At 35.3% G+C, this 15,752-nt stretch overlaps 1 protein-coding gene across 2 annotated transcripts in view; it reads right to left on the bottom strand.

Annotated features, from left to right (window-relative positions):
* PSMD1 (proteasome 26S subunit, non-ATPase 1) overlaps positions 1 to 15,752 on the bottom strand; it is an 85,408-nt gene that overhangs the window by 56,945 nt on the left and 12,711 nt on the right. For both annotated transcript variants that reach the window (XR_014080882.1, XM_081585620.1), the window contains exons 6-16: positions 15,576 to 15,719; positions 13,273 to 13,499; positions 11,443 to 11,503; positions 10,426 to 10,554; positions 8,600 to 8,688; positions 8,067 to 8,145; positions 7,285 to 7,458; positions 5,588 to 5,699; positions 4,823 to 5,019; positions 3,427 to 3,522; positions 1,352 to 1,416 (exon numbers count right to left, since the gene is read on the bottom strand). Coding sequence is in view for 1 of the 2 variants with exons in the window: in XM_081585620.1 (XP_081441746.1) it covers positions 1,352 to 1,416; positions 3,427 to 3,522; positions 4,823 to 5,019; positions 5,588 to 5,699; positions 7,285 to 7,458; positions 8,067 to 8,145; positions 8,600 to 8,688; positions 10,426 to 10,554; positions 11,443 to 11,503; positions 13,273 to 13,499; positions 15,576 to 15,719 (1,373 nt within the window). In the remaining variant the exon portion in view is untranslated. The remainder of the gene's footprint in view (positions 1 to 1,351; positions 1,417 to 3,426; positions 3,523 to 4,822; positions 5,020 to 5,587; positions 5,700 to 7,284; positions 7,459 to 8,066; positions 8,146 to 8,599; positions 8,689 to 10,425; positions 10,555 to 11,442; positions 11,504 to 13,272; positions 13,500 to 15,575; positions 15,720 to 15,752) is intronic.

The raw sequence follows: 15,752 nt of genomic DNA, 5'->3' as shown, positions 1-15,752 counted from the left end.
CAACTCTTCCGTGACCCTGTGTACTGCAGCACTCCAGGCTCCTGTGTTCATGGAATTTCCCAGGCAAGAAAATCAGATCTGTGTAAATACCACGACTTTAAGATTTAGTAAAGCTCTCCAGTGTCTTTGTGAACAAGCTGGACAAATGAGGGTTAGAGGATAATACACTGAAGGAGATTAGTATTTTGTTAAACAACCTCCTCCAACAAAACTGACTGGTGAAAGGAAAAACCTATTAGCATGCTATATGAATCTGTGCTTTGCTGTTTTAGTGAACATTTTTATCCAAAATAGGAAAAAAGTATTTAGTGTCTGCAGTAAATGGTTAACTTTCTATCTTGCATCTTAGAGAAGGTCCTCTAACCAGTTCAGTGGATGTTGAATAAATATTTGTTGGAAAAAATATATATGTATATATATTATTTGTTGAATTACATTACAATCTTTACAACAAAGGTTTATTCCAGGAACTAGGGGTAGAAAATCTATACCAGAGATTAAAAGAACATGAAACTCTTCTTACTTGTTCCTTCATAACCTACATTACGGTGTGATTTCATCACAATATCCAGCAGTATCCAAAAAAAGAGCTGAAAGAAGTACTTTTAATTCTAAGTTGCACTTTAAGATAAAGTACCTTAGTGAAAAGAAACTATGAGAGATCAGAGAGCAGAACTATTTTAAGAGGTGTTACTGCATCTACCGTCATTGTTACAATTGCCACTACTCACACCCACTTGACTAGCACTTCCTAGTGTCAGATACCGCTCTAAGGGCTTTAGATACATTAACTCACTTAATTGTTGAAAAACAGTCTTAGATACTATTACTCTACCTCTTTTAAGAATTTTACAGATGGGGAATCTGAAATTCAAAGAGGCTAAGTAACAAGCTCTAAGTCACTCAGACTTTGAGTGACTCAGTAAGTGGCAAAGCCAAGATTCAATTCTGGCAGGTTGGTTTCAGAGTGTGTCCCCTGGATCACAACCATACTATAATGCCACTGGCATCTCCACATCTGCAAATTTTTCACTCTTCTGCATTTTAACAAAGCCTATTACTTTTCACTCTCATTAAGGAGCTTCAAGAACTCTACACGCCTGTGTGAAAGACAGTATCCCATTTGAATTACCAATATATCAATACATAGGAAGAGGACTACTACTTCTCAAATAGCATCCCAGTCTCTCGAAACATACTGGCTTCTTTTTCAGAGGAACCACACTAACTTTATTATTAAATGGTCCACATTTTGAACCTAGATAGATTTCTCAGAGAGTCAGTTGCTGTGTAACTACTAATTACAGATAGAAATGGAATATAAACAGAATCAGAATTTAGAAATTATTACCTGAAGAGAATGAACCCAAGTGATTCTACTGCTGCCCTCCTGACGTCATCATTAACATCGCTTACCTAGGAAAAATTTCAAAGGATGATTACATTATATACTACATGCATTCTATTACTACAATCATTACATTATATGCATTCTATTACTAGAATAAACTGATATGAGTGGCCCACATCATTTAAATGTAAATTAGATCTCATTTGTATATTACTGTAGCTATCTTCCTATTCACAGTTTCACTTTCAGCAGTTTCAGTTATCCACAACCAACTGTGGTCTGAATTTATTTATTAAATGGAAATTTCCAGAAATAAACAACTCATAAGTTTTAAACTGCATGCATTCTGAGTATCGAGATGAAATCGCATGCTGTCCCACTCTGTCCCACCTGGGATATAACTCATGCCTTTGGTCAGTGTATCCAAGCTGTATTTGTTATCCACCCACCAGTCACTTAGTTACCCACTCAGTTATCAGATCCATGGGGCATTACAGTGCTTATATTCAAATAGGGGTTCCCTGGTAGCTTAGCTGGTAAAGAATCTGCCTGCAATGCAGCAGACCCTGGTTTGATTCCTGGGTTGGGAAGATCCCCTGGAGAAAGGATAGGCTACCCACTCCAGTATACTTGGGCTTCCCTGGTGGCTCAGCTGGTAAAGAATCCATCTGCAATGCGGGAGACCTATGTTCGATCCCTGGGTTGGGAAGATCCCCTGGAGGAGGGCATAGCAACCCATTCCAGTATTCTTGCCTGGAGAATTCCCAGGGACAGAGGGGCCTAGTGGGCTGTAGTTCATAGGAGCACAAATAACCTCTAGTTTACTTAATAATGGTTAAAGTTTATTATTGTTTACTTAATAACGGTTAAGTTTATTTAGTTAACTTATATTATTTAATTTACTTAATAATGGTTTAGTTAATAAAGGTTATATTAGTTAACTTAATACTGGCCCCAAAGCACAGAAGAAGTGATGTTGGCAATTCAAGTATTCTCTTACTATACCTAATTTATAAATTAAACTTTAGTACAAGTATGGATGTATATATGTATATGAAAAAACATAGTATATGTTTCAGTACTATCCATGGTTTCAGGCATCCATTGGTTGTCTAAGAACATACACCCATGTATAAGGCAGAGGGACTACTGTATTCCTCTATTAGAATGTCTTTCCCAAATTTAGAAAGATTCATCTGAGAATTTCTTCATTTCAAAACTTAAAAGCCTTTACAGCTTCGTGGAGTTTAAGATTCAGGGATAGTTTTAAAGATTATTTCAGCTGTACCACAGCACCTGTGGCCCACACCGAAAATCTAATCATTCCCTCAATGTTGTTTTAAAAAAAATATGCCCTAAACTTGAGCAAAAGACTATCATCTAGAACATACCACATGTTGCACTGATAAATAATAAATTGCTAATAAATACTGTGTGATGTGAACATCTCTAGGAAGAAAAAAATAATAATAGTACTAAACCCTTTCTTGCATGGGAAGATGATCTGGGCTCTACCTTCTCCCAGCACCAAGATGGTAGAAACATACTGGGTGAAGACATATGGAATGTCCACTGTGTCATCAGACAACATTATTGAAAAACTACACCTGGATTGGGTGACTATGAGTGGAAAAAGCCTACTGGAAAACATGGGCACTGGCTCTCCTGCACAGTGTGCTGTCACAGAGCATGTCCCTCAGGGTTACCTGGAAGCTAACTTCACAGGCTGTAAAAAGAAGTTGTTTCTATTGTTCATCAGATTTCCCTACCCTGGGGTGGCTGCACACATTCACATGGTCTTGTCTCTTACTAGCAAGGGTTTCCCTTGGAAGAGAGTTTCAGAAGTTCCCTGAATGACTTTAAGAACTTCTACTCAAATAAGACACACTGTTATCTGGAAAAGCTAAGTGAACCTGGTGCTCGGTTATGGCTGACTGTATTCAATGGAAGAGAATATGAATCTGAGACCACTGGTGGTGATTATGTGGTGCGAGTGCTGCAGTCATCAACACATTGAGGGTCCATCTGCAAATTTTCCCTTCCATCTCTATATAAGAAAGGGTTAGAATACTTACAGCAACATGTAGCAGGCGTCGAATAGCTTTGTTGTTACCTGAGCCACAATAAGCCATGGCTACAGTATACATTCCAGATCGTCGAAGAATTGGATCCTAAGAAATAATTCAACATCATCAACTTATTTCAAATAGTAACTTCTTACAGGCTTAATTGCATCCATAAGGGGAGCTGGTTTTAGGCAGAAAATGAACTAAAAGAGAACCGTTTTGTGGTTGGTAGTTTTCTAAACAAATGGGGAAATTAAAGCCCATAACATGAGAATAATTAACTACTTTTAATTCCCAGTATTCTGTGCAACATACCTATGTTACCTCACACTTTTTAGGATGTATAAACTCAAGCCCAAAACCAACTGCCCTATGATTATTTCATTTGTCAAACAACAAAGAAGCTTGCTTCTAATTCTATATTCTAATTTGCTTTTTACCTTATCACTTAATTCTTGGGCACTGAGCAAAGAGTGGAAGAGATATGGAGTTTGATGGGTGAGCAAAATAATTAGTAGTTTTATCAATAGACTATAGCAGTGGATTTTTTTTTATCAGATTACAGAGGACAGTACTGTTTACCACTGTCTACCTACTATATGCAACATAGTAAAAATCATTTCACTGTTGTAAAAATAAGACACACACACACACATATCTTGTTTTTTGTTTTCACAACAGTAAAACAATTTTTACTATGTTGTATATGGTAGGTAGACAACACAGGGGCTTCCCTCGTGACTCAGTTGGTAAAGAATCTGCCTGCAGTGCAACAGACCCGGGTTCGATCCCCAGGTCAGGAAGATCCCCTGGAGAAGGAAATGGCAACTCACTCTAGTACTCTGGCCTGGAGAATTCCATATACTGAGGAGCTGGGCAGGCTACAGTCCATGGGATCGCAAAAAGTCAGACACGATTGTGTGACTAACTTTCACTTTCCAGTTTTTCAAAAACAAGAAAAAAGGCAAAGGAAAAACAAAACCTCATCCAAATAAGTTAAGTACAGAGATGGGCACTGTTTTGTGATGAAAAAACAATGAAGCAAACTTTGTATCCTATTAAATGATCATGAAATCATCCCCAAAACATTATTTCTGAAATAAATCAACTTATAATTTCTAAAGAACTTTTCTAAATCTGCTTATTTGAAAACCACTGAAGTCTTAATTAAATTTAAAATTCTCAAATTAGCCCTGCTCACCTCTTCTAATCAGTGTTTTTCTTGCCTAAATTTTATTAGGCTTTATATATCTTTCGATAAGTTTCATCGATAAATGTACCTAGGAGTTCTGATGGGAACAGAGATAATTTCTAGTCAAGGTTAAGTGTTTCTGTAAATGTTGGATATAATAACTGGAAGGTGAGGAAAAGCAGGGAGGAAAGGATGAATAATATGTGATCTTACCTTATCACGGCAGAGAGATTCAATGAGAGCATCAGCCTCTTCCATCCTCCCGTACATCACTAAAGCAATGCCAACTGCAAGACCACGGAGAATCTTCTCATGTTGAGTTTCCTGTGCATAGCCGACCATGTCCTCAATAGCCTGGGCATTTTTAGAGCCCAACATAACCAAACCTAGGGCCAGGCCAGCTGCTTCCCCTAGTGAGTGGAAAGCAAAACATTAAACAATAAGAGTTAAGTATGTAAATAAAACATACTCTATTGGAAGTGCTAACTATTAACAACTATCAACTATCAAAATAATCATCAGCTTCTGTAGCATTTTTTTCAAGTCATCAGATATAAAGGAGGATAGTTTATATGGAAGTCCATCCATATATTTATAGCTATTTTCCTTTTAAATCGTGATAGGATACACCATGAAATCCTGCAGTGATTTCAAATGAGATACTATGCCAATATTTTTTCTACATTATCACCAAGCAGTATAGATAGTCCCAGGATACAAGGAGATCACCCTAATAAATTTCTATTTGCAAAAGTCAGTAATACAGACATACACACAAGATACACTATTTTTAGAAGCCTATATATCACGAAACATATTTTTATAAGATGAATTTGATAAATGTGGCAAAATTAACTCCCTCTACAAGTAGAGAAATCTATTAGATTCTTAAGAAACCACAAAATACAGGCCGAAAACAAATGTTACAGTTATGTTACTTAACCCTTGAGTATGTCATCTTTGGAAATAATCACTTACCTGTCACAGCATCATCCTGATAGAGGTTTGTTTTTAGCAAATCATACACATCCTGGCGTGCGGTCCCCATGGCAGCCAAACCAAGGCCTAGACTGCCACCATGCCGAACGATCTAGAGAAAAAGCATGGGCTCCATTTATCTGGTACACTGCACTTAAAATCCAACTTTTCACTCTACTTTCAAAATATACTGTGCTATTGGCATGGAGAGCAGCCGGCCTAGTGAATATTATCAAAGGATACAGAGGGTCAGTGGTAACCTCACAATTTCAGTTTTGAAAGAATGCTGCCTGCTGATATAAAATAATGGTGAGTTAAGGAAATGAAAACAAAGTGGAGACAGTACAGCTCTCTTTTAATAAGTTTACACAAGAAGGGGAGCAGAAAGACAACAACAACTAAAAGAGAGAAGCAACTGGAAAGAAATGAGTTTTTACAGGATAGGTGAATATGCTTATGAACTGAGGGAGGAAGCATAGAGGAGAAAAAGGAATCTAATGGAACATGGTTATGAAGAAAGTAGGAGAAAATGGTGTCAAGAGCAAAAGTTAGTCTTTATCTGGAGAGTATTTGGGTGATGATCTGTTACTTTTGAATGTACAGTATCCTTTTATTAGTGACAGTACCCCAGTCCTGCTTGGGGAATATTCCTTCCTACTGGTTCAAATCTTGGTGAGACTGTCATTGAAAATAAACTCTCATATTCCCCTGGGGAAAGTGTGGGTCTATGACTCTAGACAGGCCAATCAGATGCTCCTCTGGAATTTTAATCTTTCTTAAGTGGAATGACCCAAGGACCAAAAACATTTCAAGTTCATTCACCCTGACAGAAGAGCCCCAAAGAGACCATTCCATTAGTTCCTATTACCAAGATTCCTAGAATTGCCCTGCTTTTAATCTTTGTGAGAACCAGCTTTTCCTTTAATTATATAAGCTAGTTCCAATAAACTCCTTGTGTAAGTTGGTCAGCAGAGGTTTTTGTTGCTGGTAATCAAAAAGCTTTATCTGATAAGAAAATTTTTACCCGAGACCACCAGAAATTTAAGGCAGAGATATCTATAAATTATGTAAGATTTGTGGATGAAGGCGTATTAGCTGAGACAGACCATCCTACTGATCTCAGTCTTTTCACTGAAGTAGAACAAAGTTCTGGCTCACTGAGCTACTCTCCCAATAGCTTTTTAACAGAGACTACTCTAACATAAAAGTTTAAAAAGTTTAAAGTCCTACGTCATGGCTCCTTAAAATAAAAACAGGGATGCTTATTAAGTTTTTCCAAAAGAGTTACATTTAAAAATCACCAAAAAGATTACACAAGCAAGAATTCTGATTCCCAAAAGAGTACAGGCAATTTTGGAGGGGTTTTAGTTTCCTATAAAATAAGAGAAAATCACTTCTGTAACATAACAAGACTCTAAAGTGTCTTACAATGCATACAATGTATATTTTATAAATATCTGATACTTTATTTCACTTTTCACACATATAGTTTAAGGGACTGGAAACACAATTTTAGCTTATAGAGGAGGAGAGGAAATTACCTTTAAAAGAAAAGATTCTATGAAAATAGTACTTTAGATCTGGGAATGTAGATTTGGGAATCCTACAAGATTTCTATTCACTGAAATAATTTGGCAAATATAATGTTTCCCTCATTCTTAAGTAATGGGAATTTAGTTGTGCATTCTAATACTTACATCATTGCTGGCATTCTTAAGCTGGTTAAGCAGATAGTCAATTATATCACCACCATGATTGGCATGAATGAGACCTAGTGCATAGAGACCTCCACCTTCCTGATAGGCTGACCCTGGAGAAGTGTCCTTGGGAAGGTATGTTGCCATTAACTGTAATGCTTCCTTCTCATGACCCTGTAAATGTGAGCCACCACAGAGGTGTCAGTAAAAGGAAGTAAGAGAAACATTTTCTATGACTACTGCTTTTTCTCCAGAGTGAAGGAGGAAGTGGAGTTCTCTCCTAAGCAACTTTATCAGTCACAGGAGAAGATAACTTTTAAGTGATCCTGAAATCACATCCTAGTTAGAAACAAATGCTTCCATTCCCCTCCTCTTTGTTTTATAACATTTCCCCAAATTTATCTTAGACTCTGCAAATAATTATTTCAATTCATCTTTTAAGAAATGGCTTAGTCTTCACACAAAAAAGATTTCTACTTTTTATTTAAAAAAAAAAACAAACCCACACATTTCTCATTTACTTTACCCTTCCCTGTATAAGAACTGATCTAATTTAACAAAATGTACTTGTCAGTGCATCATAGTAAACATGTTTCTCTATTTTTTTTTTTTTTTGCTGCACTACGTGGCATGTGGGATCTTAATTCCCTGGTCTGTCCACTGAATTGGATGCTCTGAGTCTCAAGCACTGGACTGCCAGGGAAGTCCCTATTTTTTTGTTCCTTAACTCCAGCAAATTGCTTCTGTTCTGATGCCTGCTCACAGAGATCAGTATATATTACCTTATGAATTACACCCAAACTGGCTGTAGCTGTAAATTTTGCCCAGTTAGTGGCTCTGGCTAACCATTCCAAGTTATCTCTGTAAGAAAACAAAATTTAGCAATATTATTGAAATGAATTTCATAAAGCTTTTTATAACACTAAAGTCAAAGCTCTAACACTTTTACCTTGAACTGTTAAAAATCATTTTACTTTATGGATTTTAAGTTACTGATGATTCTGTTTTACCTCTGAAGGCCTCTTAATATTCTGACAAATTTCTAAAAACGCATATGTAATTACACTATGAACAAAAGCAAAATTGTATCAAACTTCAGAGCTTAATATATTTCATTCAAAAATCTGTATTCAAGGCAACTAACAAAGAAAATTAATTTTACCTCAAAACAGGTAGGTATATGGAATAGCAAAAGTAGAATTTAAAATTCAGGACTGGCAAGCAGGTAAAGTTCCCCACATTCATGTAATAGTGCCAACAGAGTCTCTGTCAGAGACACTTTTAAAGCAAAGTGGGAGCCTATGAGTACATTTACCTAAGAAACTGGTCACTGGTAGTGCCGCAGTGCATAAACGAGTTTGCTATGACAGTTGCCGTATGACAGACAGAATTCCTTACTGCATCCTAAAAAACAAACACAGATATTCATCATTTGTATTCATACAAATGCAAGCTTGCATGTAAACACACAATAAGAAGCACTATTTTGTGGTGAAAACATGAATAAACTGAATTAGCATTTAAAATATGAATCTTGGAAATTTCTTAATAAAGATTAAATAGCTAGCTTATTAAAAAAACAGCAAGTCAAAAGTTTTATTTGTGGTCTTAACTTGAGGTCAATAGATTTCAGGTAAGCATTTAATAGTGGATATTCTAATTGTTAGTTTCTAAATAGTTTGCCATTTCTCTTTGACATCCTGCTCAATGTCTCCAAGAATGGATATAACTTGAGGAGCAATGGTGTATCTCTCCTGGCACTGTACCTCTGGCAGTCACCAAAACAATTTTGTTTAATTTGACTGCACTATAAAGATAAGCATCAGAAAACTGTCATAAATGCAAATTTTTCTCTTGCACACTTGTAAAAATTATTTTAAAAATCTAGAAGCATGATTACATATACCTCAATCAAACAACTTCATATTAATGAAGTAATGTATGATTATATAAAATGACTTTGGGAAAGGATTTGGGCAAATAATGCAGGGAAGGCAGGAAGATTTTTCATAGTATGTATCTTTTCATATCAAAATTTTTTTTGAACCAGATGAATAGATTATCTGTTCAAAAATTAAAATGAACAATTGTCAGGATGAATATCTCAGCAAAGGTTACAATATCAAGGTTAAGAACCCCTGTTCTCAAGGAGTCTGCAGTTCACTAAAAACAAACACACAACCTATATTAATGCTCTGATTGTGGTATTTGTCCAAATGCCACATGTACACATTCAAATAAAAGTTAGCTATTACCATATGTAAAGTAGATAGCCAATAGGAATTTGCTATATGTCTCAGGAAACTCAAACGGGGGCTCTGTATCAACCTAGAGGAGTGGACGGGGAGGGAGGTCCAAAAGGGAGGGGATAAATGTATATCTTGAAGAAGGAAATGGCAACCCACTCCAGTATTCTTGCCTGGAGAATGCCATGGACAGAGGAGCCTGGCAGGCTACAGTCCACAGGGTCGCAAGAGTCGGATACGACTTAGCGACTAAAACCAAACCATATGTATACCTATGGCTGATTCATATTGAGGTTTGACAGAAAACAACAAAGTTCTGTAGAGCAATTATCCTTCAATTAAAAAATAAACAAAATTTTTTTAAAAAGTTAGCTAAAAAAGTGGGGTTAAAAAAAAGAACACTAAACTTCCCAATGACAGACTAACACAAAACACAGGAGTTCAATCAGTATTAATTCCCTTTCTTCATCAGTAAGATCAAGTGTCTATTCCTTTGTTATTTTTTCAAAAATGTATTTCCTTGACAAAATGCAACAAATTATTCAGTAAGAAATAAGTATTAAGTACTTACAGTCACTCAGTCATGTCCAACTCTTTGCGACCCCACGGACTATACAGCACATGGAATTCTCCAGGTCAGAATACTGGAGTGGGTAGCCTTTCCCTTCTCCAGGGGATCTTCCCAACCCAGGGATTGAACCCAGGTCTCCCACATTGCAGGAGGATTCTTGACTAACTGAGCCTGGAAAATCCCATGGATGGAGGAACCTGATAGGCTACAGTCCACAGGGTCGCAGAGAGTCGGATACAACTGAGCGACTTCACTTTCTTTCACTTATAGTCAACAAAGAAATCAATATAAGAAAAAAGCCTCTATTACAGATGAATTGTCTACCTTTGTGTTTTTTAGAATCATGAGATCTGTGTTATTGTTTCGTATTAAAAACTGTAGATGTAACTCAATAGCCATTTCACCACTTAGAATTTTAATCATTTTCAAAGTCTGGTCCTTGGGCTCTGGACTCTGCCAAAACAAACAAGAATGAAAATTATTATATTACTAAAATCCAGTAAGCTAATTTTAATAGCCCTAAACCAGTGAAATTCAGTCATACACATAAAAAAACTTACACAGGCTTCCAATACAAAAAATTTTTTAAAAACCTGTAAAAGAGTAATGATGATATGCAGGGAGAACTATTTTATACTTAGCCAACTCATAGTTTAGGTGAGAAACTCTCTGCTCAAAATTGCGAAAAAGCACCTTTAATCAACACATATATATGATCTCACGAATTATACCAAGCCACCAACACGACTCGTTCCAACCACAAGAAGAGTTGAAATTTATAAACCTGATAACCAAAAACCAAAAATTCTGATGTAGGAAACATTACATCCAACAGACTACTGCTCTAATCCTTGCCTCACTCATAAATACACTATGAATATTAAAAATAAAGACAACTGTCCTCTCTCTCTACGAGTTGCCATTTATTTGTTAGAGGCCTTAGTTCTTTCTCACCCTATGACATGTAATTCAGAGTTCATTCTTTGTAAGGATCTGAGGACTTGATTTCTTCTAAGTCAAGTGTTTTCTGGGATCAGTCTTTTGCTTTCTGCCTGTGCTGTGCAGCTTGTGGGATTTCAGTTCCCCACTCAACCAGGGAGTGAACTCAGGCCCTCAGCAGTGAAAAGCGCCAAGGCCTAACCCTGGACCACCAAGGAATTCCCTGAGATTAATCTTTAAAATTTTATTTTTTGTAGAAAATCTATTTTTATAAAATAACTTTGATATCAAACTTAATAATAAACCTCCATAAAAGCAGTATGTAACCCTTTTAAGTAATTTACAATATAGTGTGGAAATGTATGTTTAAATGGAAACCTCAACTTCAAAAAGCACACTTACTGCTTCTGGCGTCTTTCCTACAAGCACACTACCTGTCTTTTCTTCCGTTTCCATCGAGTCACTGAAATGAAGAGAACCGAGAGTTACCAGTGCGATAAACCTTTTCTGAATGGTATGTGTGGGTGACTTTTTCTCTTTCCTTTTAATCAAACGGAAGATCTGAACCATGTTCATAATAAGTATTTTGCAAGGAAAAAACACTAAATAACTTTTAAAGTATTGCTGTTAAGAAACAGAAAAGACTGTAAAATAAGATGGAGGCAGTTCAGTTACCAAATTTCCGCCAAATAATTTCATAAGACACGCAAAGCAACTAACTAGGTTAGCAAAAAAAGGACAATAAATACAACAAAACCAGGGGACAAAGTATCTCCCAGATTCCCAAAACAGAGCCACCACCACCAGCCACAAAACCAGTCTGAAGTAAAGCAGTCAGAGCCCCAACAACTCTTAAAACCGACCAGCCAACACTCTCTTCTAGGTCAAAGCAAAACACAAAGGAGAAAATGCTGGGCATAGAATTCAAATTAAGAAAGCAGAAACCAGGGAAAAAGAATGCCAAAATGAAAGTGAGAAAGGAAACAGAGCCAGGAGATCTCACAACATAAGACACCATTCTGTTTAAAACTCCACAAACACAATAGAAGAGGAAGCTCTAGAGAACAGTGAAATTAGAAAAACTATCCTAAACAAGCCTCCTTTGTAAATACTTAGGAAAACTAATTTCAGTAAAGATAAACTACAGGAAAGGATCAAAGTAAAATCCCATTCAATATTATAAAAAATTATTTGAAAAGAGGTAAAAGACATGAATAAAATTATATAAGATATAAAAGAATATTACATATCAGAAATGAAATAACAGAACTAGGGAAAAATTAGAAATGGAAAAAGAAAAATAATTATTTCACAAATGAAGATCAACTCAGAGGGAACACGGAGTGAATAAATACAAGAAAAAAGAGAAGGTAAGAAGAAAGAAAATTTTAAGTCAAAAAGAAATAAACTAAATGCTATTATCCCATGATTAAGAACAAAGTAAGGATGTTCAGAAATCCTAACCAATGCAGAAAAATAAAGGGAGAAAAGATACCAGAGTTATAAAGGAAGAAGTAAAACTGTCTCTGTTCACAGATGACATGATTCCTATGCAGAAAATTCTATAAAGGGATCTATAAAATAAATTTACTCGACGCACTAAATGACTTAAGCAAGGTTGTGGGATTCAATTTTAACATACAACGATCAAGTATAATTCTACATATTAGCAACAAGCAATTTAAGTTGAATTGAAATTTAAACATACCACTTACAATAGTATCAAAAGACATAATATACTTAGGAATAACTTTAGGGGAAAATGTAAAAAAGTCTTTACTAAAATCTACAAAATAATGTTGAGAAAAAATTTTAAAAAACCTAGATAAATGAAGATTACTGGATTACAGTAATTTTCATCAGTTCTAATAAAAGCATAAAAAAGCTAAGAATGTTTCTACCTGTAAAATATCTAACCCAAACACCTAAAAATCTAGCCCAACCTACCCCACCTGAGATTTTTTAATTTACTTGATTAGAAAGCATGCAGGACCCACACCCGCCCCATCAGACAACCACTTTCAATTGTTTCCAGAAGGGTCCATTTTTTTTTCATTTTCCTGAATGTGCCCAGCAGAGTACAAAACAGAGAAAGAGTCTTCTTAAGAGTTTATAATCTATGAAACCTAATGGTATTTATTCTTAGACTACGTTGTCTAGAAATACTCTACCTACTCCCCAAATAAGATAAAGACAGTTGGATTAGTTCTATGCAGAAACAGATAGGCGTACCTTTCTCTCTCTGATCCTGGAACAGTGCCCGTGTTGGTGGACCCAGGCACAGAAGCAAGAGGGGTGCCAACAGTTCGAAGATTCTGGATTACAGATGACAAAAACTGCTGGCTAGCACTTTCATACAAATCAAAACAAATCTGATAGGCCATCAGGAGGTTGTCTTCCTTTACCAGTTTTTCTAAGATATCACTCACGGCCTGAGGATCATCTAAGAAAATTAGGCACTGAAACACAGATAAAGAATAATTACATAATAATTGAAAACTTCGTCTGTAAGATACTTAAAGAGTTACAGTCTACAACACAGGAAACCATAAATAAAAGTGAAGGCAAACTGCAGCAAACTAACTATCTAGTCTAATAATAGCATTCCATTTCTCATCCTGGCACCAAAGTTTTCCTGAAAGTAGAATCTGCCTTCTATAAGAAAGTCCATACAAGTTATGCTCATGGCTCCTAATACTGTGCCTGGCAATTAGCAATACTTAACAACTGGTTGGTGAATGAATCCTGACTTCTTTAAAACTTACTCATAAGTCACTACCAAGTGCTCTTTTACTTCTAATTTCTGCCTTACCATAAATTGTAAGAGTCGTTCATTTATTCATTCATAACGCACTGTATTGTGCTGGGCCAGGACAAGAGGCACTAAAATGAACATTTCGAAGCATTTCTCTTACTACTCTTATGATCTGCCACATGTTTTAACAAAAGCCATCCAATAAATTTAGGATATTTAAGAGTTCAATTTAAAATTTGTTTTCTTAAATAGCAAATAACTCAATTTCAAAATGGACGCATTAATCAAAATTATTATAAACTAAGAATAGGAAATTATGGAAACAATATAAATGACCAATAACAGGAGACTGGATAAAAAAGTCAAAGAACACCCACTGAATGACTACTGCATAATCAAGAAAGAGTTTCTACAAGAGTTTGTGAAGAGTTAAAACATGGAAAAAACATTAAACTGAAGGACATATATAATTGATAGTTTGCTTCCAGGGAAGGGAACTTGGGAGCCAAAGGGAGAAGTGGCAAGAAGACTTTTTACTATATACCCCTTGGTTCTTCATGAATTTTGAATCATGTGAATATAATATCATCTGTTCAAAAATAAATCTTAAAAATGTAAAATTCAAAAAATTTTTTTACAGGGACAAGGAATAGCTAAAATAAATAAAATTACTTGTGGGAAATAAAACTGAAATACACTGAGAAAAGAAGGCAAAGGACTATTGTTTTTCATGTAACTTTTAAAAAACCATTTAAGAAACGATTAAAAACTATTTAGAAGCAAACAAAACTCAAAAAAACTATACAGAGAAAAGTGAAAGGAAATATACTAAAATGTTAGTCGACTTCAAGTGACATACAGGTGGATATTTTTCTTCCAACTTTTTCTGTTTCACACTTGCTTTAAAAAGCATCAAAAACTATACATAAAACAGATGAGCAACAGAGTTCAGAGAACTATATTCACTATCTTGTAATAACCTATAATGATTTTTTTTTTAAAAAGCATTCAAAAAAGGATGCGTTAATCTAAATTTTAAATATGTATAGAGAATAGAAACACATACTGAGAATACATTATAGTAAACAAATACAAAAATGTGTGATAAAATGCTATGCTCCAAGCAGAATACAGAAATTTACACAGTGTAGTAACTGTTAAAAAGTAAACTGAGCATTTCCAGTCAATAAAATACAATCCAGTCATTGAGAAGAATGAGGTAGCTCCACATGTTTTTTGAGGAAAACATCTATGAATCTTTTAACTGGGAAAATGACCAGGGAAAGGGATAGATACACATTTCATTTTATATATTTTCTGTACTGTCTTAATTTTTTTTAAAGTATGCAAGGAAACCCATACATGAAAAGAGATAAAGAAAATACCCAAAGGTCCTGTTGTGTTTGGAAAATGAAACCAAAGATAATTTTTATACCTGAAGTTCTTTTAGAATGACATAACATAGGTACTGTTTTTATCTTTTCTTCTACTTATTTTTTTTAACCTCATTTCCAAAAATTTCCTTAAATGCCTGGATTATTTTCAAAATGAAAAAAAGAACACAAGGAATACATTATAACAAAATAGCTTTTTAGTTTTGAGAGCTTCAGTTTTTTTAATCAGTAAATCAGAACATAAATACACACCTTATCTTCACAGGGTTGTTGTAAAGATCAATTGAGAGATACATGTATGAAATTATAGTGATGTGATGAGGTACACACATGAGGTAGTGAGGCATTACCCAGCAATATAGTGTAAAATAATGTAATGTTATTACCTGACAAACATTGATGAAATCAGGTTTCTCTAAATTCATGTAGATTTTAACTAGGACTCTCAGTACTTTATTCCGAAACTGTTTATTCTGCATTAAAGACATGCAGAGCTTCAAGCTATAAGCCAGCATTCCTGGGACATCATTCTGAAAGAGATAATTTGAAGAGATATCATTATC

This window comes from Giraffa tippelskirchi, chromosome 3, assembly GCF_054371585.1.
Source record: "Giraffa tippelskirchi isolate mGirTip1 chromosome 3, T2T-mGirTip1v1.2.pri, whole genome shotgun sequence".
NCBI classification, from domain to species: domain Eukaryota; kingdom Metazoa; phylum Chordata; class Mammalia; order Artiodactyla; family Giraffidae; genus Giraffa; species Giraffa tippelskirchi.
This window is presented reverse-complemented; position numbering and strand designations above follow the sequence as displayed.